The sequence below is a fragment of the Nycticebus coucang genome, chromosome 20, assembly GCF_027406575.1.
Source record: "Nycticebus coucang isolate mNycCou1 chromosome 20, mNycCou1.pri, whole genome shotgun sequence".
Classification (NCBI taxonomy): domain Eukaryota; kingdom Metazoa; phylum Chordata; class Mammalia; order Primates; family Lorisidae; genus Nycticebus; species Nycticebus coucang.
The window spans coordinates 26,054,090-26,068,405 of record NC_069799.1 but is presented as its reverse complement, the minus strand read 5'-3'; the positions used below and the strand labels follow the sequence as shown (position 1 = coordinate 26,068,405).

The 14,316-nt window shown below is 41.9% G+C and overlaps 1 protein-coding gene across 14 annotated transcripts in view; it reads right to left on the bottom strand.

The window, feature by feature from the left end:
* Positions 1 to 297: 297 nt before the first annotated feature.
* The window catches only part of PGBD2 (piggyBac transposable element derived 2), a 33,648-nt gene continuing 19,629 nt past the window's right edge, over positions 298 to 14,316 (bottom strand). For all 14 annotated transcript variants that reach the window (XM_053573322.1, XM_053573323.1, XM_053573325.1 and 11 more), the window contains 2 exons: positions 4,719 to 4,781; positions 298 to 2,410 (listed from right to left, as the gene is read on the bottom strand). In XM_053573322.1, the coding sequence (XP_053429297.1) occupies positions 649 to 2,410; positions 4,719 to 4,735 (1,779 nt within the window). In that variant the 5' untranslated portion in view covers positions 4,736 to 4,781 and the 3' untranslated portion in view covers positions 298 to 648. The remainder of the gene's footprint in view (positions 2,411 to 4,718; positions 4,782 to 14,316) is intronic.

Below are 14,316 nucleotides of genomic sequence, written 5' to 3'. Positions count from 1 at the left end.
AATATATATACTTTTTAATAAATTATGCTGACCATCCATTGGGAGAAGAATAGATCCTTACCTCATGCTATTTATAAAAATGATTCCACATTAATATTTATTGGGAAAATATTTTTATCAAGAAAATATGAACTCTACCATTTTTGCTCTCTGAAAAAATACAAGACAGATTATCTATCCCTAGACAGTACAATAGCCTTGGACTAATATGTATTAATATAATTAAGAAATCCATCACATTGATAAAATATTTATACACCATTGCCTGTATCTCAGATTATAAACCACAACATAGAATGGTAGCACCTTTTTATTTTTCATGCAAGTTTTTCTTTGATTATTCTAAGATTCAAATATATCCCAAAGAAAGGTTTTTATTTGAATGGAAAGGGTCCATAAGTTTAAATAACAGTATAACATAGAGATCTGCAAATACTTAAGATTACTAGTATAAATATTAATTTATAATACATATAGGCATAAGAGAAACAGTAAAACAGATAACTGCAATGCAAGTAGGGAGAAAAAATAAAACCAAGTCACCAGGAATTCAGGTCTTTTTTCTAACACAAATAAAACAGAAGTACTTGAACTGCTATCTGCACTCAGCTGAAACATCTCATCATGAAGATGACATGCCTCCCAGCATTAGCGGGTGTGGTACTCCCGGAAGCACTTGGCATGGACGCCCTTCTGGCACTTTTCACAGCGGGTGCTGGTCTGTGAGTGACACAGGGCACAGCGGGTCCTCCTGTCCTGGTGGACGATCCAGTGCCCGACCATGTCAAAGCGGGTCTCCGTTTCCAGCCGCCTGCTCCTCCTGCCTTGTGTGGACACGTCCGCGTTGCTCTCTAGATACACACAGGCAACGTACCTCCGGAAGGCAAGCAGATCCACTGGGGCATCTCGGCAGCATACTCTGTGCAGCTGCCACGCATTGTTCAGGGCTGCATCAATGACATAGCCAATGAAGCTCGAGTACCACTTCATGCCTCGGATCTTCACCTGGTACTTGGCAATATTTTGGTCCATCCGGTCAATGCCCCCCACCTTTTCCTTATACAGCTTCACCAGTGATGGCTGGTGAACCTGGGACCGTGCCTTCTCTGTCCCTGACTGACGGTTGGTCAGCCTCACAGGCTCTATGCCCACAGCGTTAGAGCAGATGGTGACCACGCTGCTGTCATGCCAGCGGCACACAATGATCTCCTCACTCTCATCAACTTTATAATCAAACGAACCTCTCTTCATTTTCTTCAGTTCCTTGGGATCTTTGAGGGGACATTGCTCAGTCCTATGCCCACGAACAGTTCCGGTGGCCTTCACCCCCTTTTTCCTCAGAATGGACATCAGTTTGACACTGGTAAAAACCTTGTCAAAAAATATGTGATATGGCAGAAAACCACGCTCCTGAAGGGCATCTACAAATTTTATCACCATGCTGCCTCCCAGATCCAGGCTCCGGTCCGGCTGAGTGAGCAGCGTGCCCTGCGAGGGCTCGAACCACACCAGGTAGCCCCTGCTGGTTGTACCACACCAGATCCGGTAGCCGAGTTGCACGGGCCTTCCCGTACGCAGCTGCTCAGATCCCCGGTGCCCAAAATACTCACATGTGGACTCCCCGAAGCTGTAGAACTCCTCCAAGGGTGCATGCTTCTGGAAGTTGCCATTCATTCGGACAATGAGGGGCCTGACCTTGGCAAACCTGTCACTTTCATCAAGTTCATTATTATCTGCAAAATGTAGGTATGAAAAGATCAATTCAAATCTGTCCCTTCTAATAGCATCGGCCACAAGATGATGATGTGAGTCAGGAGAGGTTTCCCAAAACATCCTCCTCCTTGGATAGGAGATATACCCACTTAAAATCAAAATGCCCAGAACACATTTCAATTCCTGGGCCGTGAGACTCAGATTGACATTTTTCTGCCAAGCATAACGATTGGTTTCATTAACAATGAAATTAATTGTTCCTTCATCGAAGAACAACTCAAAGAGGCCCACTGGACTCAGCTCCTGGCTTTTGAGATCCTCAATATGAGGATCTGATGCTGTCCAGCTACCAAAATCCGGTCGAATATCTCTTTTGGTCCAAACACGCTGAGGCTTCACTGCCACCTTCTGCCTCTTCTTGGCAGGCTGCAGCTCTAAGTCATCATTATCCTCTCCTGTGCCAGAGTCCTCAGTCAGGACTGCAGCATGCAGCACACTGCCAGGCAGGTGGGTACCTTGCCGGCCATCTTCATCTCCTGAGTCCTCATCAGTGAATTCCCCTGTAGCATTGTCAGGAGGTGCAATGAAAATCTCTTCCCTGCCATGGTGAGACTCTTCCTCCTCCAGAGCACTCAGAACCTCAAGCAGCTTCGCAGACTTCACCTTTGAATGGGCACCTCTTCCGGCAGGGACATCTCTGCAACAACAGGAACAGTCAGGAAGAGGCCATGCCAGAGAGCCAACGTTTCAGCAGGAAAGAGGGGGAAGCACCTCTAAACGGCCTCACTTACCTGGCACCACTAGGCACAGTACTGAGTAAGTGAATTTTTCAGATAAACACAGGTTACACTTTTAAGTGTAGAGTATTTAATGATGGGAAGCATCTTTTCCTTCCTAAATACCTTGTTCTAAATGGAGGATCCCTCCTAGTGATGAATACAGTTGCTGCTACAGTTGCAACCAGATTAATAGTGACTGCTAGGGAGAAGCCCTGGTCAGCTGAAGTGACACCCACTGCTATGCACTCAAGACTCAGCTCTGCTATAATGCTTATTATAATACTTATCTCATCCTTTTCTCTTATCTATATGTCAAACAGAAATTTCTCTCACTTCCCAAACTCTCAAACTCTTCCTACTTGAGACCTCACTACCCAAATTCAAGACCTGAGCAGGTGAGGACTTTTGGGTGGCTCCCTTGCAGACATTGTACTGTGTGCCAGCTGTAAGTCAGGGGCCAAAGATGTGGAAAATGTGGGAATTTCTACCATCCTGACTCTCAGCTGGTTGAAACAGAAAACAAATAGATGGCAAGAGGTACAGATATTCCTTCACCTACAATGGGTCACAACTCAATAAACCCACTGTAAGTTGAAAATATTGTAAGTCAAAAATGCACTTAATAAACCTGACCTACCCAACATCACAGCTTAGCCTAGCCTGCCTCAAACGTGCTCAGAGCACTTATATTAGCATACAATTGTACAAAATCATCTAACAAAACCTATTTTATGATAAAATATTGACTATCTCATGCAATTTATTAAATACCATACTAAAAAAACAGAATGGTTGTGTGGGTGCTCAAAGTACAATTTCTACTGACTGTGTATCACTTTCACACCAATGTAAGTGAAGCCATGGAAAGTCAGGGACTGTCTGTGCTTGTATTTAATAAATTCCAATAGTAAACAGGTTCTGCCCAGGGGCTGGCAGTGGCAAACTTCACTCTCAACCTTCAGAACACTTTAGTTCTAATTTGAGAACACAGATGATAGGTCAACAAACAAGTAGCTATGCAGGATAGTGCCAGGTAACAATGAGTGCCAGGTTGATAAGGGACTGAGAATGTAACAAAGGGGTACAGCTCAGGTGCTACTTTGGACAGGATGGTGAAGGAAGGTTGAGGAAGATCGGCAGAGGTCTAAATGAGGTCAGGCAATAAGCCATGCAGACAGATGGGGACAGGATGTCCCAGGAAGACAGAACGCAGGCGCAAGGCTCTGAAGCAGAAGGGACTCGATATTTGCAGAATGACAAGGCAGTCAGTGAGGCTGAAGGTACAGTGAGGATAAGCAGAGCTGACTGGAGGTGGAGGGAAGCAGAACCTCACAGGACTTCAGAGGCCTGTCCAGAACATCCAGTGGTACTCAGCTGTCATAGAAAATCCCAGGGATGACAGATCAGTGCAGTGCAGAATCAGATCTAAGCTGTAAACATATCACTCTGGCTATGGGAATGAAGGTCAGGCACAGATGCTCATTTGCTGTCCTGTGCCCTCTCCAGGCCCCAAACTCATTGTGAAGACCCTCCACCCAAAAGAAAGTCAGAATGTACTACAGAGACTACTTCAGGGCAGGCTTGCCCATGGACTGTGGAGTTTAGGTTGCATTAAAGACTCACCCCAAACTCACTTCCTGGTTTAATGAACTCCCCCAGTCCTCACACTAACCTCTAGGAAACAAGGTCGCCCATCTGAAATCTGCCCAGGACACCAAGAGAGGCCAGCTGGAGAAAAAGGAGACCCAAAGTCGGTCTGTGAGGCTTGGATAGAGCTGGGTTCTCAGGGGACAATAGCTATCTTCATGCCTCCCTGCCCCAGTCTCACCCTCTTTGCAGGGGCAGACCTTGGCCTGCACATGGCTTGCTGAATCCTGGAATGGGAAGGCCTGCAAAGATTCTGGTGCCCCACAGGCAACTGTCTGGTGTCCCATTCTTGAAAGACGAAGAAAGTGAAGTCATGTTTTTATGTTAAGTGTGGACACTGGAGCTATATGACCATACCCATACTATACACAGTTCCCCGTCTGCCCCAGTCTTTCTCTGTTCTTCTATCATCTTTCTTCTTTCCCTTCCTCCATGATGCTTCCTGAACACCAACCTTTTACAAAGGCCGGCAGGACTAAGGGCTAACTTTGTCATATCTCTTGCAATTTATTAAATACCATACTAAAACATAGGGAAGTAAATATATCCATGAAGCATTTTATCAAACAGCACTCCTACCTTGAGGATGACTCCATGATGAACTGGAAAGACAGGGTATCTTTACACACAGAGTCTAAGAATCTATAAAACAATCAAAGTAAATTTTTAAATATCATATCTTAATAAACAGGCAGTAGTATCTTCTCTACCATCTGAGAGAGAAACATCGCCAGCTTAAGGTAGTGACCTTAAGGGTATTTGGTCAATTGGTTAGTCAGAGGCAAAAAACACAAGCTCCCCATCTCAAAGCTCATAAAAAAATGCACTCTACAGCAATGCTTCCTACTGCCAGGACCACTGATACCTGGGGCCAGATGACCCTTTGGGGCAGGGATCTGTGCACTACGGAATGTTTACTAGCATCCCTGGCTTATACCTACTAGAACACCCTGTATTCCTAGCTATAAAACCAAAAATGTCTCCAGACATTGCCAACTGATCCCTGTGGGGCAAAGTCACCACTGTTTGACAATTACATTCTAGATCAGTGCTGCCAATACAACTTTCTGTGATGATGAAAATGTTCTGTGTCAGTGTGGTCTAATGTGGCACAAGTCATGTGTGGCTACTGACCACTTGAAATATGGCTGGGGTGACTGAGAAACTGAATTTTTAATTTTGTTCAAGTTTAATTTTACTTTAAATAGTTACATGTGGTTACTATATTAGATAGTATAGTATACTTTTAAATACAGTAGAGTCCCTGTAAGCGGAACACTGTAAAAGACTGTCAACATATAGATCCATGTTTCTGTGCAAAGCCATGGCACAGACAGCAGGCATAGTGGGAATTGGACAGCAGCCAAAGCCGTCCTGAGTTCTCATAAACATCACGCAAAACCTACACCAGTACCTGAGACTGAGTGTTTCCCCTGCAGTGTGCAAGGGAATCTGAGCATAGGATCTGACTTGAGCAGGTACAGCAGGCTCTCTGACCTAGGCAGCAGGCTACGGCTTCACTTCAGCAGTCCCAGGGGTGTGGAGAGCTCTGCAATCCCAGGGCTGCTAATGCTGACATCAGCCTGCCTGACTTGGCATCTATATGGCCCTGAAGCCGCAGAATGGCCTACTGCAGAATGGCCTACTGCTTACCCACCTCAGTATCTGCCTTCCAGGCCAAACTGCCTCTAGCATGCTTGGCTCCCACCCCACCCTCCAGGTTGGAGTAGCCACACCTTCCCCTCATTCCTACTTCTGGCTTCTTGGCTCTACTCAGAAACTCTGCTGTATCTGGCTCTTCCCTGTCCCAACCCTAAGGCCCTCCCACGGAAGGTGAAAGCTCTGCCTCTGAGCCTCCAAAACCCATCAGGCCTGAGTCACCATTCCAAAGTCTCTAGTGTTGCACCTGGACCCCAACACTCCACCCATAGCTTCCACCACATCAGCAGAGCGAGAAGGTCTGCCCCCAAAGTCTAAGGCCCCACCAGAGACCCCCTTCCCCCCAGCCTCAAGCTGCAAGCACGCTTGACACCTGGCAAGAGCAAAGGTGGACAGCCACAGGAACCCAGGAGACTTGCAGCCTGCTGCCACTGTTACCACTGTTACTAGAGCATTGTCTGATGACCGACTCTTACTTGAATCAAGCAGGAGAGTTTCCAGCAAGGAACTTGAGCCCTACAAAAGCTATTAGCCCTGAGTGGAGTAAAGAAGTCACAGATGAGAAGAAATCAGCAAAAGAACCCCAACAACATGAAAAATCAGAAACATATCAACATCCTCAAGAGATCAACATAGAGCTACAGCAGGGAATTCCAACTCTAAAAAATTTGTCAAAATGGCAGAAATGGAATTCAGAATAGGGATGGTAAGATGAACGGAATTAAAAAGAAAGTTGAATACCAGCAAAAAGCAGCACAAAAAAAATGTTTCAAGAAACTAACAAAAAAGTCTAGCTAGACAAAATTAGGACAGATATAATGGAACTTAAAGAAATAAAAGCATCATCACGGAGTTTCAAAACACAGCAGAAAATTTCAGCAATGAATTAAATCAAGAAAAAAGGGACAATCTCAGAGCTTGAAGACAGGGTTCTTGCACTAACCCAATTGTTCAGAGGAAGAGAAGAGAAAAACAAAGGCAGAGCAATCACTTAGAGAGTTGTGGGACTATGCAAAATGAACAAACACATGAATTACAGGTATCCCTGAGGGAGAAGAAGAGAACACTAAAAGCATGGGAAATCTATTTGAAGGTATTATTGAAGAAAATCTCCTTAGTATCTCCAGAGAGCTAGACAACCAGATACAAGATGGTCACTGAACTCCAGGAAGAGTCTTAGAAAATGCATAGCAGGACACATCTAAGACACACAGTAATGAACCTGGCCAAAATTAAAAGACAAGAGAAAATTCTACAAGCAGCTAGACATAAGCAACAACTGAACTACAAGGAAAACACATTAGGGAATAGCAGCTTCTCAGTGCAAAACTTAAGAGAAGGAAGTGGGACTCCATCTTCAATTCTCTTAAAGAGAACTGCCAGCCTAGAATTTTGCATCCTGCAAAACTAAATTTCATGATTAATGGAGAAATTAAGTCTTTTCTTGACAATCAAACATTGAGGAAATTTCTCATAACTAGACCTGCCCTGCAGGAAGTACTCAGATCTGCATTACACACAAATCAGCACAGCAGACAACCACCAATGTGAAACTACCCAGAAGCTAAAGGTCAAAGCCTAGACACCACAATGATTCTAGAGGAAAAACAAAGCAATGAAGTTCTATATAGCAGGATGAACAGAAATCCACCCTACTTATCAATTCTTTTGATAAGTGTAGATGGCTTGCACTCCCCACTGAAGAAACTATAGGCTGGTGGACAAGGACTCATTCAGACTCAAGGTAAAGGGATGGAAAACAATATTCCTTGCGAATGGAAACCAAAAGAAAGCTGGTGTAGCCATTCTCACCAGCAGGTAACACAGACTTCAAATCAACAAAAGTAAAGGGTGGTGCCTGTGGCTCAAAGGAGAAGGGCACTGGCCCCATATACTGGAGGTGGCGGGTTCAAACCTGGCCCCGGCCAAAACTGAAAAAAAAAAAAAAAAAACCAGAAAAACAAAAGTAAAGAATGATAAAGATATTCATTATGTAATGGTGAAGGGAACAATCCAACACAGGGACACCCAAATTTATAAAGCAAACTGTACTTGAGCTAAACAAAATGACAGAAACAACATCATAATAGCTAAGAACTTCAACACCCCACTGACAGAACAGGATACATCCTCTAAGCAGAAAAGAAACAATAGACGTAAACATGACTCTACAAAAATGGGCCTACCAGATATTTATGGAACATTGTACCCCTAAATTACTGAATATATTCTTCTAAGTAGCTCATGAAACATTCTCTAATGTTGATCACATCCTAGGCCAAAAACATCTCTCAATGAAATTTAATAAATATTTAAATTGTACCATGTATCTTCTCAGACCACACTGGAACAAAATTAGAAATCAACTCTAAAAGTAACACTCACCTCCACACAAAGTGACAGAAACTAAACAACCTACTATTAAATGATATGTTGTGTCATGAAGGCAATTAAGATGGAAATCAAAAGATTGTTTGAACTATTGATAAAGGGGACACAAGTTATCCAAATATTTGGGATAAAGCTAAAGCAGGCCTAAGAGGAAAATTTATAGCCTTAAAATGCCTATATCAAAGAAAGAAAAATCACAAATCAACAATCCAATGAATTATCTCAAGGAACTAAAAAAAGAAGATCAAACCAATCCCAAACCCAGCAGAAGTAAAGAAATAATGAAGATCAGAGAAAAAAACAAATGAAATCAATAACAAAAGAATTATTCAGAAAATTAATAAAACAAACAAAGTTGGTTCTTTGAAAAGATAAACAAAATCAACAGGCTTCTCACTAAATTAAGCAGAAACAAAATGTAAACAACTCTAATAAACTCTCTCAGAAACGACAAAGGAGGTATTACCACTGATAACACAGAAATACAAAATATTATATCATCTCTGAATACTAAAAAGCTATTTACACAAACTTGAAAATGTTCAGAAAATGGACAAATTCTTAGAAATACACAATCTCAGGAAGGAAGAAATAGAACTAGGCTTTGTCAAGGAGAAATAGAACTGCTGAACAGACCAATATCAAGCACCAAAATAAAAATAATCTTTCAACAAAAATTCCTGGACCAGATGGTTTCACAGTTGAATTTTACCAGACCTACAAAGAAGAACTGGTACCTATATTGCAAAAATTATTTCATAGCATAAGGAAGGAAGGAATCCCTCACCCAACTCTTTCTATGAAGCCAGTATCACCTTGATACCTATGCCAGGAAAGGACACAATGAAAAAAGAAAACTCTAAGGCTAGGCGCGGTGGTTCACACCTGTAATCCTAGCACTTTGGGAGGCCAAGATGGGTGAATTTCTTGAGCTCAGGAGTTCAAGACCAGCCTGAGCAAGTGCAAGAACCCATCTCTAAAAGTAGCTGGGCATTGCAGCGGGCACCTATAGTCCCAGCTACTTGGGAGGCTGAGACCAGAGAACCACTTGATCCCAGGAGTTTGAGGTTGCTGTGAACTATGACACTACCGCACTCTACTGAGGGTAACAAAGTGATACTGTTTCAAAAAAAACTATAGACAAATATCTCTTATGAATATAGATACAAAAATTCTCATTAAAATCCTACCAAACTGAATTCGGCTACCCATCAAAAAATATATAAATAAATAAATACTTGACCACAACCAGTGGGCTTCATTCCAGAGACGCAAGGATGATTCAACAGACACAGACAAAGCATTTGACAAAATCAACACCCTTTTATGACATGAACTCTTAACAAAATGGGCATAGATGGAACATACCTGAAAATTAAAAGCCATCTATGACAAACATATAATAAACATCATAATGAATGGGGAAAAACTGAGCTTAGAACTACCTGCTTAGAACTAGAACCAGACAAGGCTGCCCACTGTCACCTCTTTTATTCAACATAGCACTGGAAGTCTTAGCCATAACAATCAGGCAAGAGAAGGAAATACAGGGTATCCAAATGGAGACAGAAGAGGTCTAACTATTGCTCTTGACTGATGACCTGCTCTTATAAAAAGAAAACACCAAGGATTCTGCTAAGAGATTCCTAGAACTAATAAATAAATTCAGCAAGGTCTCAGGTTATAAAATCAATGTACACAAATTAGTTGCATTCCTACAGGCCAACAACAGTCAAGTTAAGACTCAGTACCCTTCACGATAGCAAAAAAAAAAAAAAAAAAGAAAGAAGAAACAAACAAACAAACTTACAAATATAGAAATACATTTAACCAAGGAACTGAAACACCTTTACAGGAAGAACAACAAAACACTGAGGAAGGAACTCACAGAGGATAAAAACAGATGGAAAAACATGCCATGCTCATGAATTGGCAGAATCAACATTGTTAAAATGTCCATAATACCCAAAGCAATTTACAAATTCAATACAATCCCCATTTAATGGTCAAAATACCATTAAAATACCAGTATCTGGCCAGGAGCAGTAGAACACATCTGTAATCCCAACAGTCTGGGAGGCCAAGGTGGGCAGATCACCTGAGCTCAGGATTTTAAGACCAACCTGAGCTAGAGCAAGAACTTGCCTCTAAAAATAGCTAGGCATTATGGTGAGTGCCTAGTGGGTAGTCCCAGCTACTAGGGAGGCTGAGGCAAAACAATTGCTTAAGCCCAGGAGTCTGAGGTTGCTGTGAGCGATGACAGCATAGCACTCAACCAGGGACAACAAAGTGAGACTCTGCCTCAAAGAAAATTAAATAAAAATAAATACATACATACATACATAAAATACCAGTATCATTTTTTGCTGATCTAGAAAAAATTATTCTATGCTTCATATGGAACTGGAAAAGATCCTGAGTGGGTAAAGCAACCTTAAGCAAAAAGAATAAATTAGGAGGCATCAATTCACCAGACTTCAAGCTACACTACAAAGCCATACTAACCAAAACGACATGGTACTAGCACAAGAACAGAGACACAGACCAATGGAACAGAACAGAGAATCCAAATATAAAACCATCCCACATACAAATGATCTTTGACAAAGCAGTCAAAAATATTCACTGGGGATAAGAATCCCTATTTAGTAAATGGTGCTGGGAAAACTGGATAGCCATATGCAGAAGACTGAAACAGGATCTGCACCTCTCACCACTCACAAAAATTAACTCAACAATGGATATCAGACTTAAACCTAAGGAACGAAACCATAGTAATTCTAGAAGAAAATATTGGAATATAGATCAGGGAACACTGTGAGTGAACCCTGACCTGGTTTGAAAACTGGCTGGGAAAATGATGCTGAGGATATGTGAGTTTAAAATGTAAAGTCTGAGAACGCCTGGAGAAGTCTTACATTATCTCAGGCCAAGTAGTAAGACTAAGAAAATGCAGCCACTCATGACCTCTTCAGCAGGCTTTTATTGATTTTTAGGTGCAAATGGCAAAAGAGAGAATCAAAAGAATCCCAAGTTCCCAGGAAGATTGTATAGAGACAGGCTGGGTAAAAGGTGGGGGGTTGCTAACAGACAGCTGATGTTGTATTTAGAAACTATCCCCGCAGGGGAAGTAAGCCAGGTTTCCTAATCAAACTACATATGAGAGGTTCAAGTTTAAAGAGCTTAACCCCTCCCACCTGCTGACTCTCCAATGCACAGACCTACTCAGGATTGAGCATCTGCCCAATATCCCCTGAATAGGATCAAGGTGGGACACCCCTCTGAGAAGTCAACCTATCTACCTTCCACAGATAATGGCCTAGGCAAAAAAATTATGAACATCCCCAAGGCAATCACAGCAACAACAAAAATTAACAAACTGGACCTAATTAACTTAAAAAGCTTCTGCACAGCAAGAAAACAATGAATAGAGCAAACAGATAACCCACAGAATGGGAAAAAATACTTGATATACTTTTGATAAAGGGCTCATAAACAGAATCTACAAAGAACTCATCAAGAAAAAAATCAACTGGCTCGGCACCTGTGGCTCAAGCAGCTAGGGCACCAGCCACATACACCTGAGCGGGCAGGTTTAAATCCAGCCCCGGCCCACTAAACGGCAACGACAGCAGCAACTAGAAAATAGCCGGGCATTGTGGCGGGCGCCTGTGGTCCCACCTGCTTGAGAGGTGGAGGCAGGAGAATCGCTTGAGCCCAGGAGTTGGAGGTTGCTATGAGCAATGATGCCACAGCACTCTACCCAGGGTAACAGCTTGAGGCTCTGTCTCAAAAAAAAAAAGAAAGAAAGAAAAAATTAACTAACCCCACTAAAAAATGGGCAAAAGACATGAACAGAAGGTTTTCTAAAAGAAGACAGACTAATATCCAACGAACATATTTTTTTAAATGTTTAATATCTCTAAAATCAAAACCACAATGAGTTATCTTCTAACTCCAATGAGCATGGCTTTCATCAAAAAGTCCCAAAACAAAAGATGCTTGCACAAATATGGAGAAATGAACACTCCCACACTGCTGGTAGAACTGCAAACCAACACAACCTTTATGGAAAGGCTTATGGAAATATATATCAAAGAACTAAAAGTAGACCTACCATTTGATCCAATAATCCCACTACTAGATATTTACCCAAAGGAAAAAAGTCATCTTTATCAAAAAAACACATGTACTCTGCGCTCTACTGAGGGTGACATAGTAAGACTCTGTCTCAAAAAAAAAAAACACATGTACTCAAATTTTACTGCAGCATAATTCACAATCACAAAGACGTGGAATTTACTCAAATGTCCATCAATACAGGAGCAGATTAATAAAATGTGCCATATGTATCCCATGGAGTACTAGTTAGCTATAAAAATAGATTATGAAGGGGTCAGGTGCAGGGGCTCACATCTATAATCCTAGCATTCTGGGAGACCAAAGTGGGTGGATTGCCTCAGCTCACAGGTTCAAGACCAGCCTGAGCCAGAGCAAGACCTCATCTCTAAAAATAGCCTGGTGTTTTGGCAGGTGCTTGTAGTAACAGCTACTTGGGAGGCTGAAGCAAGAGAATCACTCGAACCCAAGAGTTTGAGGTTGCTGTGAGTTATGACACCATAACATTCTACAAAGGGTGACAAAGTAAGACTTTGTCTCCAAAAAAAGAAAATCATGAATACCCTTTTTAACACTCTGAATGTTTCAAGACTATTCTTCTAGGTGAAGTTTCCCAAGAATGGAAAAAGAAGCAATACATCTCACTATTAAGTTGGAACTAATCAACCCCTGTGCACATTTAGTAGTAAAACTCATTGGAAACCAAGCAAGTGGGAGGAGGCAAGAGGAATGGGGCAAATTCACACCTAATGTATACAATGCACACTATGGGGATGATGGGCACACATATAACTTTGACTCAAACTGTACAAAAGCAATTCATGTAACAAAAATAATTGTAGCCCCTTAATATTAACAGGTAAATAAAAACAATTTTTTTATGCTATCCTGAGCTACATGGAGTATAAAAACTAGAAGAGACTAAAGCCAGACCTGCACAAAGGCGCCATCAAAGGGATGCATCCAGGAGATAAGGATGAGTGAAAAGCAACCACGCTGGAAGAAGGGGCCAGGAAGCAAACATGCCTCACTTAACCTTACCAATGGATAGAAGTCAAGAAGTGGGGAGACTGAAGGGAGAATCTCCCAAGAATTTGTAACCAATTTTTCTTTTTTTGGCTCAGCACCTATGGCTCAAGAGGCTAAGGCACCAGCCACATACACCTGAGCTGGCGGGTTCAAATCCAGCCCAGCCCGCCAAACAACAATGACAACTACAACCAAAAAATAGCCAGGCATTACGGCGGGTGCCTGAGTCCCAGCTACTTGGGAGGCTTAAGCAAGAGAATCACTTAAGCCCAAGGATTGGAGGTTGCTGTAAGCTGTGATGCCATGGCACTCTACCCAGGGTGACATAATGAGACACTGTCTCAAAAAAAAAAAAATAATAATAATAATAAAGAAGAAGATCTTCTGGGTATATGCCCAGTTGAGGGATTACAGGATTGAATGGCAGATCTATTTTTAGATCTCTAAGTGTTCTCCATATCTCTTTCCAAAAGGAATGTATTAGTTTGCATATACCCAGAAGACCAAAAATCACACCATAACAAAGATATTTGTATCAGAATATTTATTGCAGCCCAATTCATAATTGCCGAGTCATGGAAAAAGCCCAAGTGCCCATCGATCCACGAATGGATTAATAAATTGTGGTATATGTACACCATGGAATATTATGCAGCCTTAAAAAAAGATGGAGACTTTACCTCTTTCATGTTTACATGGATGGAGCTGGAACATATTCTTCTTAGTAAAGTGTCTCAAGAATGGAAGAAAAAGTACCCAATGTACTCACCCTTATTATGAAACTAATGTAAGACCTTCACATGAAAGCTATAACCCAGTTACAACCTCAGAATAGGGAGAAGGGGGAAAGGGAGGGGAGGGAGGGGGGAAATAGGTGGAGGGAGGGGAATTAATGGGATTACACCTGCGGTGCATCTTACAAGGGTATATGTGAATCCTAGTAAATGTGGAATGTAAAGGTCTTAGCAAAATAACTAAG